The sequence below is a fragment of the Acinonyx jubatus genome, chromosome A1 (assembly GCF_027475565.1).
Source record: "Acinonyx jubatus isolate Ajub_Pintada_27869175 chromosome A1, VMU_Ajub_asm_v1.0, whole genome shotgun sequence".
Taxonomy (NCBI): domain Eukaryota; kingdom Metazoa; phylum Chordata; class Mammalia; order Carnivora; family Felidae; genus Acinonyx; species Acinonyx jubatus.
Genome location: NC_069380.1, coordinates 235,329,477 through 235,350,590, shown reverse-complemented (window position 1 = coordinate 235,350,590; position 21,114 = coordinate 235,329,477). Strand labels below are relative to the sequence as shown.

Genomic DNA, 21,114 nt, shown 5'->3' with positions numbered 1-21,114 from the left:
CAGAATCCGAAGCAGGCTCCAGGCTCTGAGCTGTCCGCACAGAACCCGACGCGGGGCTCGAACCCACAAACTGCGAGATCATGACCTGAGCCAGTCAGACGCTTAACCGACTGAGCCACCCAGGTGCCCCTGAACACTTCTTATAGAACAGATTTGCTGTTCCAGCTTCTGTCTGTAAAAGTCCTTAATTTTTAAATATATTTTTAAATAAATATATTTTTATATTTACTTATATTGGGTAAAGAATTCAGTTAGGTTTTTTTCCCTTTCAGTATATTAAAAATATCTTTTAACTTGAATTGTTTCTGGTGAGAAATCTCCTGTATTGTTTGCTGTTCCTCTGGATATCATGCATGTTGTTTCTCTGGCACAGTTTTTAGTTTTCTTCCTGTTTCTTTTGCTTGGTTTTTGGTAAGCTTGTTGAATCTTTTAATCAAATCTGACAGGTTGTCAGATATCATTTATTCAAATGTCTCCCCAGCTCCTGTTCCCTTGCTGGGGGCAGGTCTGCTTACACACAGCAGCCCCCAAGGTGCCCCCACAGTTTACGGATGCTGTTTTCTTGTCTTTCCTCACTCTTTTGTTTCATTCACACAGTTGCTGTCTTAAAACTCATTAATCTCTTCTTGTGCAAGACCTCATCTTCCAGCGATCCTGCCCAATGTATTTTCCTGTTTCCACTTAAATTCTTTTATCTCCCAGCTAGCTACTTGGACATGTAGAATCTGTTTAACAACTGCTTCAATAACCTTGTCTCCGTATCTGGTTCAGCTACAGTTGACCGACTTTTCTCCTTGTGGATTCATTTTCTTGCTTCTTTATAGATCTGTAATTTGGATGCGGACATTGTGAATTTCACCTTGTTGGATGAAGGGTATTTTTAAGCTTTTTACTGGGAAACACTAAGTCCTCGGAAACAGCTTGATCCATTTAGGTGTTGTCTTTAAACTTTGTTGGTGGGACAGAAGCAGTGCTTAGTTGGCGATTAGGTTTCCCCCCAAGTACTGAGGCTGGACCCCTGCAAGTGCTCCTGACTCGTGAGGCTGCTGCCCTGGCTGATTCAACTGCAGTTCGTGTGCGAGCTGCACGGATCATTCCTTCAGATCCTGGCCAGTGGCTGTCGTTTCCTGACATACACACACGAGCAGGCGGCCCCGTGCAGCCCCCTCCCATCCAGCACCGGTGCTGAGCACCCTGGTCGCCTCGGCCCCCGAGACTCCCAGCCCCATCTCTCGCAGGGAGACCTGGGGCCCCGGCGCATCCCCCGCCCTCCGTGTCTGATGTCCAGGTTTTCAGGACAGTCACCTCACATATTTTTTCCCACTGTCGTCCTTTTGGATGGGACCCTGCTGCCTCTCCCTGTCCAGAAGTAGAAACTCCCCAAACACAATTTTAATGTCTTGTTTGAGAAAAACAGAGGCTGAAAATTAATGAGCCAATTAACCATCTCCAAAAGTATGGAAGAGGGTATTGAAATACATCGAATAAACATACAGAGAAACCCGTAATAAAGACCTGAGCAGAAATCTGTGAAGGAGAAAACAAAATATAAAGAACAAGCAAAGCTAAGCTTTTACTCTTTCTGGAAAAACCCATAACAATAAAACTGACAAAGGCAGATTAATTCAGAAAAAAATACAAATGCTTTTGTCAGAAGGTGTTAGGGTCGTGGTGGCATCCTGACCTCCAAGGCCACGAGTGTGACCTTGTTTGGAAACGGGGTCTTTGCAGGCGGCCGGGCCCAGGTGAGGTCTTCATGGTGGGCCTTGACCTGACGTGACTGCGTCCTCATCAAACTGGGAAACCTGGAGACACACACTCAGGGAGAACGTCGCGTGGGGAGGACGGTGGCCGTCTCTCGGCCCAGGAGAGAGGCGGGAACAGACTCTCCCTCTGCTTCAGAAGGAGCCGGCCCTGCGGCCTCAGCATCCGAGCCTCCGTCTCCAGGATGGAACAAATGCCGTTTAGGCCGACAGTTTTCTAGAAGGACCCCCCCCCCCACCCCCGCCGGCTCCACCGCCAGCTGCGGGGTGTGAGGGCCGCCCGTGTGACTCCCGCGGCACACCTGCCCGCTTAGTCATCCAGCGGCTCACCACCCAGTCTGTGGGGACACGACCACCCAGGGGCGGAGGGCAGACACGGCCCCACAGGCTAGAAGCACAAGAGGGTGTTATGAGCAACTTAGGCCAGATGGACAAATTCTTTAGACAGACGGAACAGAACTTCCAGAGGAGCATGCCTGTGTGGGACTCTCACCACAGCAGAGACACAGGCAGCGGTGAAAGCCAGCAAGGAAGCCCGGGGCCCAGAGGCTCCAGCGGTCACAAAAGGGAGGTTTTCCAGAGCAGAAAACAGGGACGCGCACTCCTGGCCTTATGTGAGGTCGCTCCGGCCAGCAGGGCGGCACGAATGCGGTTAGAAACAGGATTACAGGGAAAGAGAGAACAGGCCCTTCATCCAAGAAAGGTGTGGAGATGGACAGGAGGAACATGAGAAGGCATTCGGCACCATCTGTTGCCTGGGAAATGTGAACCCAGGCCTCGGTAAGGTCGCCCTTCGTGGGCACCAGATGGCAGCACTCGGTGCAAGGCAGGTGTGCCGCGCGGGGCTCGGGGGCGTCGGCTCTGCTTCGCCAGGACCCCATGTCCACAGAAGACGTGCCCACGCACTCCCAATACCAGAGTGGGCCAAACCCTGCCGTCTGTCCACAGTCTGCTAAAGACTACGTGGGACAAACGAATGCCACGGCCACGGCTGGGATGAAGGTCAGGGAGAATCCTGAACCAAAGCAGCCAGGCAGCCAGAGTCGAGCGTGGGATTCTGGGCGGGGCTGGGAACAGGCCCAGGAGCTGATGGGCACAAAGGTCGCCAAATGCTTTCCGGGGACGAGCAGCCAGGAGGGATGGGGGAGCCCCACCTGGGTGGTGGGTACAAGAACACACACGTGCTCCTGCTCCACTGTCCCTGTGCCGTGTGAAGAGAGACGGAGGGAGTGCTCCCCCGCACTGTGGGGCACAGAAGGCACTCTGGACGGCAGGACACAGAAGGGTGGAAGAAGAGGAGGCGGGGCGCCAAGGAGGCACCGGAGGACTGCGGCAGGCACGTGCCACCCCAGGCCCTGGCAATGGCAGTTGAGACTGCGGTACGGCCCGGACACGGGGGGACGGCCCTGGATCACCCCGTGGCCGGACGTGGCCACCACAGTGCAGGGAGGGGGGATGGGAGAATGGAGGCGGGAAGCAGGTGTGGAGGGAGGGACCCAGACAGAGGACGCAGCCCCTCCAGGAGCTGGGAAAGGCTGGGCTCTGGCCGGGTGCTCCGGCGATGTATGTGTGTGTGTGTGCGCGTGCGCTGTTGAAAGCCACTCGGTGGTGCTGTCCCGGGACCTGCAGGGGCCCCCTCGGCAGAACCTCCCAGGCCCCGCGGGCCCCATGCACAGGTGGACACCCGGACGTTCTCACTTACAACGCAGCCAGCACCCGGCAGGTGCCGTGCCCCCAGGCCGAGCCAGCAGGGACATCTGCACCCTTCTGAGCAGCTGGCCCTGTGGGTGCAGCAGGCGGGTAGTCCCCGGGGACGCTGTGCGCTCCTTACCGGGCTCCTGACGCGTGCTCACACCGAAACTGAATCAGGGTAACGTGAACTGTTTTCCTACCCTCACTGCGTGCGGCTCACACAGCTGAGCCAGAAGCCACAGGCTCCTGAGTGGCACGCACGTGTGGTTTCCACTGCAAACAGACCCCCGCGACAGTGTGCGTGGCCTGTGGCGACAGGTAGGACGCACACGTGCTCCCTCAGCCTGGGCCTCCTCAGACTCCGACTGGCCCCACCTTTCACCCTGGGAGGAGGAGCCCAGCACGCCAGGTGGACACAGCAGAAGACGGAGTGCACAGCCAGCCCCACGGGCACACGCTGCCCACGTGCTCACGGACACGTAGAACCACACGGAGCACAGGCCCGCCCGGCCATGCAGCTCATCTCCGCCTTAACCCAGAGCACTTCTGAAAAACACCGTCTGGGGGACTGGTGGTGACCGTGCAAAACACGTTCAACACTGGAGATTCAGGAACGTTTGTGATTCGAGAGCTGGGGAGGCGGTCTTTACCTCCGCTGCTGTGGCAAGCACACACGTGAGCCCACGTCGTGCGTGGGTTTCTGAGAACAGGAAAAGTGAACCAGAGGAGACACGCTCCACCGGGCCAGGAAAAACGTCACAGCCAAAGAAATTTATTTTAAAATAGAAACATACGTACATTAAGCTTTAAAATAGTCAAATTTTAAACAAAAAGGAAAAAAGCCGTTTGATCCCAGTCTCTAAGGAATGGACTTAAAGAGCCACCTGCGCGTGTGGGGAGCACTCACGGACACCTCGAGAGGCCCCTGGGCCGGGCTCCCCGCCCTCCGTGCCGAGCCTCCGATGGTCAGAGCCTGATGCAGGGGCCAGAAGTCTGTCCGCTGGAGCCCCTCCCTAACACGACGCAGAGGGACTCGGGGGGCGACGGGAAACGTTCAGGTTTTGGCAATGCACACGGTGTAATGTCCAGGAAATTCCGCCAGAAGCGTCCGAAAATACTCCGCCGACAACCCAGCCCTGCCGCACAGGGGCTGACCGCACGCGGCCGGGTGGGGACTCAATGTGCGTGGGGCTTCCGCTGGGGCTTCTCCTCGTAGGACTCCCCGAACTCGTTCACCCTGCTCTTATCCACGGGGTACAGCCTGCAAGGACAGAGGCCCCCCGGGCTCTGCCATCTGCGAAGGGGCTGGAGTCCCAGCAGTTAGGACACGAGACCCCAAGTTGCCGCAGGAGGGATGTCTGGAGTCCCCTCGTGCCCGTCTGTCGTGTGTTCACCATCAGGACGGAGCTCCGTGCCCGTCCCCAGGCCCTGGGGATGGCGGCCCTTCCGCGCTCTCCAGACAGTGCTTGTGGCGACTGCCGCCACGCCGGGGGGGGGGGGGGGGGGAACGTGAGCAGCAGGGACTGAGGGAGTCGCTCAGAGACCTGTCCTTCCCAACTAGGCCGTGGGGTGGTCTCTCACTCGGCCTTGCAGGTGACACACGCCACCTGCAAACTGCCTCTGTGCCCACAGAAGACCCGGGAGGGGCGGCCACACTCACCACCGCTGGTACAGGTACACGAGGAACACCACGTCGTCCCGGAAACACGCCAGCCGGTGGGAGGTGGGCATGGTGATGATGAAGGCAAAGACGTCGTCGATGAAAGTGTTGAAGGCCTGCCACGTGGGATGGGGGAGGTGTGAACACTGGCCGTCAGGGTCCCCCGGACGCGTACCCAGGGGCCGGGGCCCATTCACCCTCTCACCGCTCAGCGGGGTCCCGGTGACAACAGACAAGAGAAAAGGAGCGAGTGCGGAAGGACGCTGGACACCGAGGCGCCCCCTCGCGCACCCCTGTTCTCCACATACTGCACCCCCACGAGGGCTGCCCTGAAAACCCCGGCGTGTTCCTCCTCAGAGCCACTCGTCTTACTTCACAGAACGAACAGGAAAACACACCTTAATTCCACCTGCCCTGACAAGCATGTCACGGCACTTTACAGCCCGGCCGGTGTGCCCGAGCCCAGGGTCTGCGTCCGCGTGTGGACGTGGGCCTCTGGGGGTGGCTGGGGTATGCGCTCTCACGCGTGTCCCCGAAAAGGAATGTGGCTTCGTCTCGTGCTGCTGTGACAGTTCGAGAACCAGCGTCCCTAAGTCACCACCAGGGGGCCCACGGTTGAGAAAACCCCTCCACTGGGTGTGGTGGCCCTGAGAAGTTGCGGGGGGGGGCAGGGGGGGCACTGACCTTGTAGGTGAAGGCCTTCCAGGGCAGGTGCGCCACCGACTTCATCTGGGGGGCGAGACGCGGCAGATCAGCGGCCGGCATAGGGAGGACGCGGGCGAGCGCGGGGAGGGCGTGGTCTTACCTTGTAGTTGACGAAGAGCTGGGGCAGCATGAAGAGGAAGCCGAAGGCATACACCCCTGGGGAGAAGGACGGCAGGCTGGGGTGGCCCCGGGTCCATCTCCAGAGATCGGCTCTCTGCCAGCGGCCCCTCCCATCACCCAGCGCGGCTGCCTGTCACCGTGTTCCGCGCAGACGGCTCGGGCCCGCGAGTGCCCGCAAGGAAGCCAGGCCTGTCAGGTCCTGGGTCTGTGCCCTCCAAGGATGCAGACCCAGCCCACGCACAGGGCTCACGGGCCCCGTAGCCGCCCTCGGAAACTGCACATCGGACGGCGTTACTGCCCGCCCGCCCCAAACCGTTTTCACGGGCAGCCTGAGCGGGGCCGCCGCAGACAAACCAGGTGTCAGGGGGGCCCCGCCAAAGGGAGCAGGGGTGGCTGGCGGCAGAGGTCCTGCCTGCCCGTCCTCGAACCACACGGGCCATGTGCGGGAACCACAAGGAACAGCCACGGGCGCTACTGGCGGAGCCGAATCCCCACAACTCACCGTTGACGAAGCTATTGATCAGCCAAGAGTACCAGCTGCAAGAGAGAGACCGTGATCACCGCCCCTGTCCCGTGGCGCCCGTCCCCCCGGAAACTGCAGTGCTGGTGGGGGGACCCTCGGGGACAGCCCTCTTCCCGGAGCGCAAGCGTGAGGTGGTAGCTGCAGGGCTGAACTGGCCGGTGTCCTCCGTCAGAAGCCCCAGCCCTCAGGGCCGCGCCTCCGGGGCTCCTGTGTCCCGAACACAGTGGCCAGGCCAGGCCACCCGCCCTAGGCTCCCCTCGCCAGACACATCCGCCCTCGTTCCTGACACCAGGGCCCCGGACACCTGCACCTCCGTGCCCGCTGCTGGCTGGGGAATACCACATGCCGGCCTTGTGCCCCCTGGGCGGGCCGTGTGTCTCCCGGGCGGGGTGGGTGGGGGAGGAGGGGCAGGCCCAGCACGGAGGCCGAGGGGCGTCCCTGGCTGCCAGCACGGAGGCTGGCTCGTCCTACCTCTTATACTTGACGTTCAGCAGGGAGTAGACGGCGCCACCGATGCACAGGGGGTAGAGAAGATAGGAGAGGTACCTCATGGCCTGCCGGGAATACGGAGCCTCTGTGACAAGCCAACTCGCAACGGGGAAACTGGCAAGGAGGGCACATGGGCCACGACCTCGGGGACCTGAGTCCGGACAGGGGAACCGGCAAGGAGGGCACACAGGCCAACGGCCTTGGGGAACCGAGTCTGGACGGTGCTGGGACGGCAGACGCCTGCAGAACGAGGCTCCAGAAGCTAGGCCTGATGCCGCACGGACGTTCACAGCATCCGTCCGGCTTGTGAACACCCGGTCACTGATCAGAAGCGACGGGAAACGGATCTGGAGACACCCGGCTAGAGCCATGTGCACGGAGTGCCCTCGGGGGCTGGGGCTCGTCACCATGCTGACCCTGAGCTTTGCCTCGGCCCTGGCACACAAACACATGCCCGTCCAAGCGGCAAGTAGCACCGTCCCCACAAGGGAGCCGTCTCCGGGCAACCCGAAAGCTGCAGCTACACCCGCACAGAGGGGTTGGGGACGATGAGGGTCACCGGGGTCTCGGTGACCACGGGAGATCACAGCACGTACCGCTAACTCCCCAGAAATAAATCTCGTTACAGGAGGGGAGGAGGCCTCCCGACCGCCCGTGAAGACCGGGCCCGGCTTTCCTGCGAGGTCGGGACGTGGAGCCGCCCCGGAGCCTGCCCCCAAGTCCGAGAGCCCAGGCTGACTGGCATCCCCTCCCACCCCCGCCACTCACCTGAGTGTCGTACTCCTCTGTCTTCCTCTCGGACTCGCTGTAAGTGCCAAACTGTCACAGAACCCAACACGGTCCCGTTAGTTCCAGGCCGCTGGCGGGGACAGCTGCACATGGACTGGCAGGCGTGCACAGCCCAGCTGTGCGGTGCAGGGGGCTCAGCCCAGGCGGCCCCCTGCAGCCACTTCCCCGCAATCAGGGTCACCCGGGGCCCAGACACGTGCCGCGTGTGCAGAGGCACGCCCGCCAGTGTGTCCTGTTGGGCCACGCACCCCCCCAGCAATCACGGTGATGGCCACACCCCTGCACTGCACTCAGGTCAGTGAAGGCAGACTCACAGAGCCAGTTCCCAACAGGACAAACTCTGTCCCGGTCCCCAATTTCCCATCCTCGACAGGGTGTTGAGCTTCCCTGGATCCGGGTCCATCCCAGCAGGAGTCAGGCTCAGGACCACAAACCCCAAAGTGCCGCTGCACCCCAGCCCAGCCCGTCTGCCCGGAGGCGCAGCAAAATCTTGTCACCGGGGGCAAGGGCCAACCCAGAGCAGCACCACGTGCTGGACTCCGGCGGGGACGGGGCACCAGGCAGCACCACGCTGGCCTGCGGGCATGGGAGGAGCGCCCAGAGCCCAGCACGCCCGCATCCCATCCCATCAGGGCAGGGGGAGCACTCTGTCCCTGACGGGGATGCCCACGTGGGGCCCACACTAGCCGCTGCCCATGCCGGCCCGCCAGGAGACCTCAGGGCTGCCAGGGGACCGGCCTCCACCGCACGATGCCACCTACGTCTGCTGAGGGGGGGCTCAGAGCTGGAGGCTGGCCGGGTGGCCCAAGGATCACCAGCCCCCGAGTGTGGCGTCTGATCGGGGCATAGCTAGCAGCCACAGGGCAGACACTCTGGGACATGAGAATGGGCTGGCGACCGGCACACAAAGGAACAAGGTGACTGCTGGTGGGGGTGGGAGGCACAGAGCATCCAGGGCAGATGGGGTGGTGGGAGCGGACGGGGGCGGTGCACAGAGAGTCCAGGGGGGCAGACGGGGGCCAGGGGAGGCACAGAGTGTCTAGGGAGCAGACAGGGTGGAGGGGGGGGCGAGGGGAGGCACAGACCATCCAAGGGACACACGAGGAGTGGGGCGGGGGGAGGCACGGAGCGTCCAGGGGCAGATGGGGTGGGGGGACAGTTGTCACCGCACAAATGCCCACCTGGAACTGGGGTCTCAGGCCTCTCCAAACAACGCTCATCTTCAAGGCCTTTTTCACCTTCCACAGCTGAAAGAAAGAACGAGAAACACACTTTCACGGCTCCGAGACCCAGGAGTCCCCGGAACTCACCCCCGGGAGGTGACGGACCACAGCGTGTGCCTGCTCGCGCCCCCAGCCTTGACTGGTCACACCACCAAGCCTGACTGGTGCTCGTGGGCTCCACGCCAACATCGAGCTCGGCCGCCCTCTGCACCGACGGAACCGGCACTCGGCCTGGCTGCCGTCCTCTGGGCCGGGCCCCCTTCCCGGCCCATCCTGCCTGCCTCTCGATTCACCGGCCCCTTCTCCCAGATGGTCACTGCAAGGCCCCTCGCCTCTGCCCTGAGTCCTGCCGTCTTCGGGGGACCCGCCTCCACAACCCGGTGAGCTGGGATTCCGCGCTGTGACGGGTGGCTATGGGGGGGTCCTCGCGGCACGGCTCACGGGCAGACCAAGTGCGTTCTCTGGCCCAACGGCCACACGTGCCAGTGCCCACGGCGCACGGGTAGGGCGGGGAACTGTGGCCGGGGCTGAGGCCCGGGACAGGGCAGCCCCAGAGGACAGAGAACGTCCCAGCCTGCCACCCCCTCTGCTCCCCCCCGTGTCCTGGCCCAAAGCCACCCGCCCCACGGAACCGCTCTCCGAGCCCAGCTCGGCCCGGGCTGTGACAGGGCACCACGTCCCACATGGCCTCATGCGGTGGGCGGCACAAGTCGTGTGGCTCCCTGCCTGACGTGGTAAAACACGTCGCGTGGACAGGTGTGATGGGCGGAAGCTCCAACCCCAGCGACAGGGCCCTCGGCAGCCGGGCTCTGGCATTCCGGAACTGCGGCAGCTGCTACGCCCCTCCCTGCCTTCGGCAGGGCCACGTCTCTCCCGTGGTTCGGGACCGGGTGCGGCCAAGCACGGCCACACGTCTCACCTCGATGGCGGCCCCGATGCCTGCGGGGACCAGCACCAGCAGGCTCGTCTGCTCGTCCAGCAGGAACAGGAAGATGACCACTGTGCTGAATCCACGCCAGAGCACTGGGGGCAGGAAAGGGGGCTGCGCTGAGCGGCCGGCCGCGCCTTGTCCACACCCCACCTGACAGGTCCCATCACGCCCCCACCCGCCTACATGCACACTCACCCCCCTACCTGTACCCGCCCCCCCCACAGCGTACACAAAGCTTCAAGGGTTTCACCCCCTCCATCCACTGCACCGGACAAGGTGTGTGTGATGTGCAAATGTTCTACAGCGACCACAGAGACCACAGCACGGAACGCAAGGTCCCCTTTGCTACAGAAACGTGTGCGCAGGTACACAAACACACAGAGAGCACGCTGATCAGAGGGGTCACCGGTGGGGATTAGAACCCGGCTCCTTGACCTCTTCCCCTTACCTGTTTCCCTCCCAACTCCGTGAGAAACTCATCTTTTAAAAACTATACCTTCTCCATAAAGACCGAACTTTATAAAACGCTACAACTGACTGATAACATGCACCTTCCTAACGGCCTCTCGCGGGGCAGGAGCAGCGGGGCCAACCCCCGTGGGTGCCTGCTAGGGGGACACCCGGCTGCCCCGTGTGCACCGACGGGGACCCACGAGCCCCGCTCACGGCTGCTCCCCAGGAAGGGCCGGAGGACCCAGCAGGGGCCCTGTGCCCCCCGAAGAACACCAGAGGACAGGAGGATGTGAGACCCGGCTGACACCGGGGGCCAGCCCAGGTGCCCGGACCAGCCCTGGGCACGTCATTTCTGTGGAAGGGACAGAACTGCCTCTTGAGACGCTTGATTAGCAGCCAAACAGATGGAGGCCAAGATCCCGCGCTGGTGTCGCTGCCGGGGGGCCTGGCGCGTGGCCTCGGGTTCACACGCCACAGACAGCCCCTCTGCGCTCGCAGAGGCCAGGCTCTGCCAGGCTCGCAGGCGCCGCCCGCGCAACAGCCGGCTCCCTGACTGGCACGGACCAGAGACGACCGCAGACCCCAAGCTCCAAAGTGAAGCCTAGAGATCCGTCTCCATCAACAGGACACGGCGCTCTGGGAACGGCCGAAACTTGAGGGCACCTACCTGCTTTGGTGGACATTCCAATCATGCTCCTCTTCTTCTTCCAGAAACTGATGTCATTTTTAAATGCCAAGAAGTCGAACAGAAGCTGGAAAGAGAAGAGGACGGCAACGTCCGGCTCGCGTCGCTCCGACGGCTCGTCTCCGCCGAGCGAGAGCACAGGTGTGCGCGGGACCCGGATCGCAAGGTCACAGCCAGGTGGATGCCACACGCCACACCTCGGAAACCCACGGCCTCGTGCCCCACCTAGCACGCCGGGACCTCGGGGCATCCGACCGCCGTCGTGGGCCACACGTCCCGGCTCCCTCGCCAGGTGCTGCCGGCTCTGACCTGGTGCCCAGGCCGTGCACACGGGTCATTCTCAGACCCTGCTCCTTTAACAAAACCACTATTTCCCAGCACGGTTTTGGGAAGTTTAGCCAGACTGGCAGCCAATCTCCAGGCACGGGGGGACCACGCCTGCCCACCTCGACCTCAGATCTAGCACGGCTGCCACGTGGGGGACAGCTTTCCTCCACCAGCTGTAAGACTCCACGCTCAAAAAGCGATTCTACGCAAAGGCTGGGTTTTCAACATCGAAACCACCGTGGTAGAATTATACAATGAGATACTTATTTTGCAAAGCCATTCACTGATCTCGTGGAGTTTGGGTTTCTTTTCAAAATGACCTCCAGGGCCAGCAGACAAACCCCAAGTCCTTAAGGTGATCAGCGCCCCAGGTGCAGACACCCCATCCTGAGCCGGGAGAGGGACCCCCAGCGTGGCGGCCACAAAGTCTCAGGCCGCCAGGCCGCACCACGCAAACCCCCGGCCCGGTGCCCACTCACGTGAAATGCGGCGACGAAGAAGGTCAGAGCTAAGAAATACAAGTTGGTGTCGACAAAAATGCCTTTCACTTCATCAGCGTCTTTCTCTGAAAACCCTGAATGGAAAAGGAAACAGCACGAGGCGAGCCAGGTCAGCGACATCCAACGCCAGACACGCGCCTCACGCTCACGGCCACAGACGAGGACAGCTCTCAGCACTGAGAGCGGAAACCCGACGCTCTGACGGGAGCCATGGTCACGGACACCAGCAGGAGGCACCGAGGCTGGAGCCTGAGCACGGCTTCCCGGACCCAGAAGTAAAGGTCGGCCCGTGGCCTCACCGAACTGCTGCAGGGAGTACACGGCGTCCTGCATGTGGATCCAGAAGCGCAGCCTCCCCAGCGAGATCTTGTCGTAGGACACGGTGAGGGGCAGCTCGGTGCTGGAGCGGTTTATGACCTGGCGGGAAGGACAGCAGGGCAGTGAGGCCGCGCCCTTCCCAGGTCCGCCACCTGCCCCCACCCACGGCCGGGCACTCACCCCACGGCTCACCCCACGCGTGGGCTCCCCACCGACCACGGCTCTGTGCACTGGAGGCTGACGCTGCACCCCTGGGCCTACTCGACTACCGTCTGTTCCACGTCCCAGGGGGCGGGGGGTGGGGGGGCGTGGCTCCCACCTCCCGCCACTCACCCTCATCCTGGGCTCAAAGCTTTTCTGAGCAACGTGTTCTCGTCTCCTCTGCCACCTGAACCCCGTATCTCTCGAACCCCCGTGTCGGCTTGGCCCTGTACCCCGGCCTCTCGGCACGAGCAGCACCGGCATGCACCAGGAACCTGCTCTTGCGGACGAGCCGGGCACGGGCCCCACGGAGCCTCCACACCTCTCCGCAGGGAAGGGAAACGTGGCGGGTGGCACTTGGGGCCCTGGTGTGTGGGCTAAAGGCTCCCGGAGAGACTGACTTGTGGAGGGTCGGCCTGCCCCCCCAGGGGACAACAGAAAGCCTCAGGAAGATGCGACACCTGACCTAAGTGTGTGCGGAGGCAAGGGGCAGCTGTGAGCGGCTGTGGTCGTGGGGTCTGGCGGCCCACGCTGGCTGCAGCGGCCTTCCACGCCTCCAGAGGCCGGTGAGTCCACAGGCACCACACGCCCCATCGTGTGAACATGGTGCCACCTGATTCTACCCACCGGAGCTCACTCAGCAGACCCTCCTGGGTGAACACCGACGTGGCCAGTCCAGCAACAGGAGCGGACCAGGACTGACCAGATGCCAGGCCCAGGCACCAGGCCACCCACACGAGGACTGACCAGACGCCAGGCCCAGGTGCCGGGCCCCCTCCCACCAGGACTGACCAGATGCCAGGCCCAGGGCCCCCCCACCAGGACTGACCAGACGCCAGGCCCAGGTGCTGGCCCCCCCACCCCCCACCAGGACTGACCAGATGCCAGGCCCAGGGCCCCCCCACCAGGACTGACCAGACGCCAGGCCCAGGTGCTGGCCCCCCCACCCCCCACCAGGACTGACCAGATGCCAGGCCCAGGGCCCCCCCCACCAGGACTGACCAGACGCCAGGCCCAGGTGCTGGCCCCCCCACCCCCCACCAGGACTGACCAGATGCCAGGCCCAGGGCCCCCCCACCAGGACTGACCAGACGCCAGGCCCAGGTGCTGGCCCCCCCACCCCCCACCAGGACTGACCAGATGCCAGGCCCAGGGCCCCCCCACCAGGACTGACCAGACGCCAGGCCCAGGTGCTGGCCCCCCCACCCCCTACCAGGACTAACCAGATGCCAGGCCCAGGGCCCCCCCTCAGCAGGACTGACCAGACGCCAGGCCCAGGCGCTGGGACCCCCCCCCCCCCAAACCAGGACTGACCAGACGCCAGGCCCAGGCACCGGACCCCCTTACACCACAGTGGTGCACCGGCTCCAGGGCAGGCGGGCATGGGCCAACCCCACCCACACAGGTGCCGCTGTCTAAACCCCAGCAGATTAGCTGTTCCCCAAAGATGGCGTTCCTTCCAGAAAGCAGCCCTGATCCAGACAAGGCATTCGTGTCACGAAGACGCCACAGGAAACGCCGGTGGCCCGTGAGCTTGTTTCCACGTCTGAATAGCGGTGCCACGTCATGAGGCCACTAAACCCACACGATGCGGAGAGCGCAGGCGCCCTGCAGACGCAGCCTCGGAGCTCCAGGGGCCCAGCCAGCCAGCAGCCTCTCCACACCACTGCCCGCACCATGGCAGCCCCGGGCCCCCAGAAAGCTGACCACGCGCTTCGGCAGAACTGGGCCGGCTCCACGTCTGCACACAGCAGGAGGGAGGATGACGGTCTGCCCGGGGCCGACGAGCCCCATAGATCTAGGTGGCACCCCCAAAGGAAGCGCAGGACCCCGCGTGTTAGGGACCCCTTGGTCAGCAGGGGGAGGCAGAGCTGGGGCGGGGGCCCGCGAGGCTGGGCCCCGGGTCAGATGCCTCCTTTTCCGCTCACTGCCGTGCATCCCACGGGGACCCGAGCTCTCTGTGCCCAGGCTGTCTCGTCTGTGAGCAAGGAGCACGGACTCCAGCGTGTGGTAAACGTCCGCAGACTGGGATGGCGGCCAGGAGTCACGGGGAGGGCGACCGGTCCGGCTCATGCCACAGCTCCACAGCCCATGGGGCGAGACCCCGGGACGTTTGTGAAGTGCTCGGCACAGTGCCTGGGGCACCGTAGGTGACCCTCCGTGTCAATGGTCACTGCTGTTGTCACTGCCCGGAAGTCAGCCGTCCTGCACTGGCCCTCCAATCCACCCTGCAGGGCAGGGTGCCAGCTCCCCTCCACTCCCACACTCAGTCCTGCCCAGGGCCACCCGAGGGTGGGGGGCGGGAGGAACAACTGCAGGCTCCAAGACAGGCGGTGACACTGTGTGGGGCCAGCTCTAAAGGGAGCAGTTTGCTCAGCACCCCCTCTAAGCCCATCTGTGCCTTTGAGCCAAACAACTAGGGCTTGGTGGAAAAACCCTCATGAACTGTTTGAGCGACACTCGGTTCTCCAATGAGCTCTGAGACTCGCCATCCAAGCACTTAATACAGAACTGTTCCAGAGCCTTCCACCACAGAGAGCACAGGGGCTCAGGAAGGGAGTCGGAGGCAGACCCGGAGCACAGCTCTGCCAAGTCAGAAAGACGCAGCAAGCTCCTGCGGGGCGACAGCAGCCCAGAGGAGCCACACTTACCATGAGGTCCTTCACCCGATTGCTGAGCTGGTCGATGAACAGGATAGGGAGGTAGTGCACGGTCTTCCCGAGCTGGATCCTGGGGGATCAAGCAGTTCCCAGAGTCACCGTGAACACTTTCACCATTAGAGGAATCAGACACGGCTCGGAGACGCAGCGCGGAGAAATCCCGCCCACGTCTTCGGTTGTCTCTGGGCACACAGCCCCAGGACACACCTTGCCCACAGAAGCCGAGGGCTCTAACCAGCTGTTCTTCCTTGAAGTCACAGCCGTGGGAGGGAAACCCCAGTGGCCACAGAGCGGAACACCATCCAGGCCGCAAAAGAGTGACAGGCCCACATGTGCCCTGATGCGGGACGGTCAGGGATGCAGAGGGAGAGTGGAAATAAAAACCCACCTGCCTTCCGTACCTTGGAGGCGGCGGGGGCCAGAGAACAGGAGTGGGGGGCTTTCTGTGACCCTTTGTACCGTTTACGTTTCTAATTACATGACTCTTCTGTACACTCAAAAATGACATAAACGCATTAAAAAGAAAAAACCCTCACGACGATAGCACGTTTACAACTAACCCGTGAGGGAAGACAAGTCTTAGTGCAACCATTTTTAGTTGCTGCGTGACATCGGCAACAGATCTTACTTTAACAGTGGGCTCCCCCAAAACGCAAGGTGGTCTAAATTATTCACACAATTTCAACGCTTATGTTTAACTAGCGATGCTAAAGACTAAATGTAATGACCTAAAAACTAGTTTTTAAGTTAACGTAAACAAGTCAAGTTAAAACAAACCACAGGGTCCTAACAAAGGTAATCAGTACGCAGATGGGATAAAAGTCTCAGGGGGTGCAGCACGACACGGTCTCACGTCCTGGTGGCAGTCTCTATCAGCAAGACCTCGAGAGGTTCAGGGGTGCTCGAGGCAGCACTGCGGGCCCCCGTTTCTGGATTCTGGTGGGCCACGACCCCCCCCAGGTGTCCTCCACACCCCACACACCGGGGCCACTCCTGCACCGCCAGCTCGAGGCTGGGCACGGGGGCGTGTGCCGCGAAGAGCCACCCTCCTCCCCGGTGGGCCCAGCGGTACTTACATCTTCATGTACCGATGCACGTCGGCAGGCAGGGAGGCCCCGTCAAAGACAAAGTCGTCCACCATCACGTTCAGTGTCAGTCTTGGTCTCCAGTGAGAAACAGGCTCGTCCAGGGCACTCGGTGGCTTTTTCTCTGCCTCTATCTGCTGCTAAAGGAAACGAGTGGCTCAGCAGGGAAAGCCCAGTGCTGGGTGGAGGCATGACCGCCGGCTCCCCCAGAGCGGCACCCCTCACTTCCTTCTCTTAACACGAGCCAGAGGGTTGTCATTTAGATCCCCAGCCTGAGTGGGGACCATGAGAAGAGGGAGTCCTGGGACACCTGCAGGAGGGGGCAGGCAATCGGAGCTCACAGCCCCCGCAGCTGGCAGCGAGACTGAGGACAATGGCCCTAGGCCCGGTCCGTCACGTCGTCTGCAAAGACAGGGTCAGGGCTGGGCGTCAGTCGCACACAGAGCTCTATTCAGCAAAGAAGCTATGACTGCCAGGAAGATCTCCCAGATCTAACTGACAAATTCCACACTTCAGGACCATTTCGCCTATCTCCCACCTAAATAGATAGAATACAGCTCCGGTAAGTTATGTTAAGAATGCTTTTCTAAGTAATACTAACCACACACGTTTATTTGTATGTTCCGGAGATCACTTCACACCAACACCCACCACCTCACTGACTCCCTAGGAAGGCCCCGAGAGGCGGGGCCATACAGTCCCCCCAAGAAAAAGCAGCCGAGGGAGTCCTTCCAAGGAGACCCAGCATGGGGCAGCCTCACAGACACTTCCCATCTGTAAACGAGCTCACCTTCTAGTCCACACAGACCCAAAGACAGAATTCCTCTGCTTTACCCACAGTATCGTCAATAACCACTTAAGCCACTCTAGTTTCCTCGTATACACAGCTTTTCACAGCAGTATGGGACGTATGCAGTACGGGTATCTCTCCCGTAATCGCAAATGACAACTGAAAAGATATACCGAAGTGCCGTCCTGCCCTACACACAGGGCAGTGAGTCCCCCAGCTGTGAGCGAAGGCTGCGGCCGACTGTGCAGAAGGGAGGCCCCCACACCTTGATGGGGTGCACACACACTCCCTGGAGGCTGAGAGGGCCCGGGGCCTGAGAAGTAACCTGTCATTGCATTACTTAGAGTCTACGTCACTAACTTGGCATAAAATTTATCTGCGAGTCACAGGAAGCAATTCTGCTGAAAGACAGACGTGCTTGTCCCTACATCAAACTGCTTCCCTTCCCAATGGTCACCCCAGCTCCCGGTGCAAGCTGCACGTGCAGAAACCTGTGGGTGTGAACTCCACAGGGAGAGCGCAGGCCTCATGCGGTCAGTGACCTAACAGGCACACTCACCTGTGTAGTGGATTCACCCGTGAGCAGGTTGACCTCTTCTGGTTTGGGAACCATGTAGGTGGTCAGAGGGCTCACTAGGTGCACCTGCTTCCCATCGTGCCATGGCAGAATGCCGGCATGATGGAGGAAGATGTACGCATACAACGTCCCGTTATTTCTAGTTTTCTTTGGTACGGAAACGTTAACCGTCCTAAAACAAAAGAAACGACCGTTTTACAACCATGTGCATGTTAGCTGCCTCGTATGAGCACACAGCACAGGTTACCCAAGTACCTCTGTAAATCATGCCGTTTCAAACTAATTTTAGCTCACACGTTCTGAAAACGCACCCACCTGCAAAGACTTTACCGAAATCCTGAAAGTGCAGATGCTCACAGACCGTTTCCTAAAACCACGGGCAGCATTTCCTGCCTACATTTCGCAGCGCTCAGGGAAGGCAGGAACTCGCCTTGGTCACAGGGCTCACGTGGCCAGGCAGGCAGTGGCTGACCCCAACCGCACCTATTTCCCCCGTCTGCTGCACTGCCTCCCGCAGCTCTCGAATGGGGCAGGCTGGCCAGAGGACGCTCATGCCAACGCACTACACATTCCCGCTATTTTGTCTGAAATCACCCAGACGACACACAGGAAAAAAGGAGACCCCGGACAAGCAAGTTGCTTTTCGACTTCTACTTTTGAAATCTTAAAACTAGAACGACACAGCAAGTATAACTTCCCACGCTCCCTCTTTGTACCTGAGCATTTACATCACTACACTGACCTAACTGGCAACTTTCGCCAGGAAGAGAGAGACAAGCTGTCTGCTGTGGGAAGCCACGTCACCCCCACCTCATCTCCTCCTCTGGAAACGCCCATGGCTGCCGTGCATCCTGGGACCGTCGGCCACTGGAAGCTGCCTTTTAAGGGACAAACTCATCACCTCCTACTTTCACAAAGAGCAAAACTTGGCTAGTTTACGTATCACAAACGAGGGCAGTTAAAGGCCACCCCACTCACGAGACAGAAGGGAACAGTGCTTCTCCTCCTAACTTCCTTACACATGACACTGCCTTTTCCACAACCTAAACGTTACCGGCACTTACCCCATCACTGGCACGCGCTGCTTCCCCAATCATACCTTTCAAATTTCGACTCCACGTCAAAGTCTTCCACGTTCAAGACCAGATCCACGTTGTTTTCAGCACCAAGGTTGGACCGCGTGGTGGTGTACACGCTGAGCTGGAAAGGAGCGTCAAGAAAGTTAGCTCTGCAAGGACCCCCCACACCCCCCCTCGGCAGAAAACACGCATCCAACTGCTACACCCGCGGTGGCAATCTGACCAGCTACCACATGGGAAAAGGTTTCACTTTAGCTCCCATCGCGCCAGGAAGAGATCTGCTGGGTCCACTGCAAACAAGCTACTGAGGCGTGCAGCTGAGCAGAACAGGGCAGGGACCCGGGCGCCTTCAAGAGGCGGGACGAGGGGTAAGGGCGCAGCGCCCCGAGCCCTCCCGGAGCCACCATGCAGCAAGACGTGGAGCAAGTGGGGCTGGGGGCGCTGTCCTGGACCTGGCTCGGTAAGAAGGGGCCCCAGCCCCGCCCCCACGTAGTCCCCGCCACCACACCTCCTCGTTGCTCACCTGCAGCTTGGGCCTCCGCGCCAGGTAGGGCTGGATGCAGTTGCCGTCGCTGCCGCACGGCCGGGTGTAGACGATGCCGTACATGACCCAGCAGGTGTGCACCACGTACACCACGAACACGCCCACGACCAGGCTGGTGAAGGAGCTGCGACCGCTCCACATGGCGCCGCCGCCCCCCGGGCAGAGAGCGGCGCCCACCCCGGCCCGGCCCGGCCCGCCTCGCAGCCGCGGACCCCGCCGCCCGCCCGGCGCGCCGCCGGCCACTCCGGCCGCCGCCGCTCACGCAAGAGCCGCCTCGCGCCGCCGCCACCGCCGCGGGGGAACGAACGCACCGCGCACCGCGGGCCGCCGGCCGCCCTGCATGCTCCCGCCGCCCTCCGACCGACCTGTCGCCGCGGGATTCGCCGCCCCGCGGCCGCTTCCGGGTCCCGTGCCTCCCGCCGGAAGTGGGCGCGCCGCGCGGCCCCCTGGGAAACGCAGTCCAGCCAATGACGCACGCGCACGCACGCACGCGTCAGGGGCGCGACGCACGCTGGTGACGGCTCCCGCCCGCGTCCTCCTCCCGGCTTGCCTCGCGGGTTCCGGGCGCTTGGGCTGGGCCCTGTCGAGTGCAGAGGGGTCGCGAGGGGAGCGGGACGGGGAACCGGGTGGTGAGGCGGCCGGCAGGGGGCGCCAGGCAGAGGGGGATGGGGCGCGGCGGCGCGGCTGCGAGGCGGTCGCGAGGGGCCGGGGACCGAGGGGGCCGGTGGGGAGGGGCGGTGAGACGGGGGTGGGTCGAGGCGGGGGCGGGGCATGGCGGAGGCGGGGCATGGACCGGGGGCCGAAGCGGAGCCGTCGCCTTGGGGTCGCGGGGTCTCCAAGGCACCGTCCCACATCCGCGGACACTGGCTGGACCACCCCCTACCGCCCAGCCGTGGGGACTGCGCTGTCCCCCGGCCTACCGGGCCCACAAGTGGGTGCAATGTTGACATTTGGGAAAGCTGGTTGGAGGCGACTACAGAGACCGTGTGCTGTTCTTGAAACGCTTTCTACGTCTGGAGTTAGTCAAAATAGAGGAAAATGGTCAATAGACTCCCGAAAATTAGAGACCTGATTTCAGGTGGTTGTTTCAATAGGAGCCTCTTGGGGGGGGGGGTGCGATTTGAAGAAACAACACCGCAGAGAGGGGGGCCTGGGGAGGGGTCTTCCCCTTGAAGCGCCCCTGCCCTCAGCCGGGCTTGCTCAGCCAGGGGCTGTAGCTCCTAGTTCCCAGGTTCGGCGGCGCTGGGAACCTTCGGGGGAAAGCTGTCCCGGTTCGCCCACAGGCCCGCGCCCTTCCTGCTTCCATGCTAAGTTGGCAGAACTCCCCAGCCGTGGGCCAGCCCTCTGCAGGGGCTTGCTTTTCCTGCCTGATTGCGGGAGACTCGAGTGAGGCACCTAGAGAGATGGAAAGTGCTATTCCTGGTTTTCAGAGGAGGAGGCAAACTGCTTTAGGGTGGGGGCTTGGGCGGGAATTCGTAGGGCAGTAGATTCGCTGTGGACGGGATGTGACTTCATGCAGAGATGGAGACCTCCGGGAACAAAGCACTGAGGCTGAGTGCAGGGAGGCCTTGGACCACCTGCTCCTAGGATCTGGGCCAGAGATTGGGGGGCCACTAGGAACTTTCCTTCGCACGTTCTCCCTTGTAGAATCCACTCCTGGCTCTGTTGGTTCAATCGATGGAATGGTGTGTCACAGACCGTCTCCACCCTCCCCTATCTGGTCTGTCCTCTGCTTTAGCAAACCTGCCTCTTCTTACCCTGAGTGTAAAATCCACCCTTCTTAACAGGCTTACCAGTCCTCTGCAACCAAGGCCACAGAGCCACCTTTGCCCCTGAGCCATCGTGTTCCTGCCACACCTAAGGAGCCCCTGCTCGCACCCTGCGGCTTTGCTGTGACTGCTCTGGTCTACACAGTGTAGGAAGGAACGCCAGGCTAATTAGTCTGCAGGGAACAAAGACCAGCTCCAGCTGTGTGAGCACAAGAGGGCATCAGCGGGACA

At 61.5% G+C, this 21,114-nt stretch overlaps 1 protein-coding gene across 2 annotated transcripts; it reads right to left on the bottom strand.

Annotated features, from left to right (window-relative positions):
* Window positions 1-4,211: 4,211 nt before the first annotated feature.
* On the bottom strand, window positions 4,212-19,525 carry CLPTM1L (CLPTM1 like). 2 transcript variants are annotated; one of them, XM_027073678.2, is made up of 17 exons: window positions 19,094-19,525; window positions 18,591-18,691; window positions 17,474-17,663; window positions 16,116-16,264; window positions 15,031-15,109; window positions 12,160-12,277; window positions 11,840-11,934; window positions 11,016-11,100; window positions 9,884-9,987; window positions 8,923-8,988; window positions 7,721-7,771; window positions 6,935-7,017; window positions 6,443-6,477; window positions 5,921-5,976; window positions 5,800-5,844; window positions 5,116-5,231; window positions 4,212-4,716 (listed from the first exon to the last, which is right to left on the bottom strand). In XM_027073678.2, the coding sequence occupies exons 1-17, from the start codon at window positions 19,253-19,255 to the stop codon at window positions 4,632-4,634; spliced, it is 1,620 nt and encodes a 539-aa protein (XP_026929479.1). In that variant the 5' UTR covers window positions 19,256-19,525; the 3' UTR covers window positions 4,212-4,631. The 2 variants fall into 2 exon arrangements, with proteins under 2 accessions (XP_026929479.1, XP_026929482.1); XM_027073681.2 differs by having other exon boundaries at window positions 16,116-16,261; window positions 19,094-19,522.
* Between the last annotated feature and the right edge of the window lie 1,589 nt (window positions 19,526-21,114).

Coding starts and splice junctions, on each gene's coding strand:
- CLPTM1L (XM_027073678.2), bottom strand. CDS start 19,255: ATGTGGAGCGGTCGCAGCTCCTTCACCAGCCTGGTCGTGGGCGTGTTC. Junction 18,692..19,093: donor CGCGGAGGCCCAAGCTGCAG/GTGAGCAACGAG, acceptor GCTCCTTTCCAG/CTCAGCGTGTACACCACCAC. Junction 4,717..5,115: donor GTGTACCTGTACCAGCGGTG/GTGAGTGTGGCC, acceptor CTGTCCTTGCAG/GCTGTACCCCGTGGATAAGA.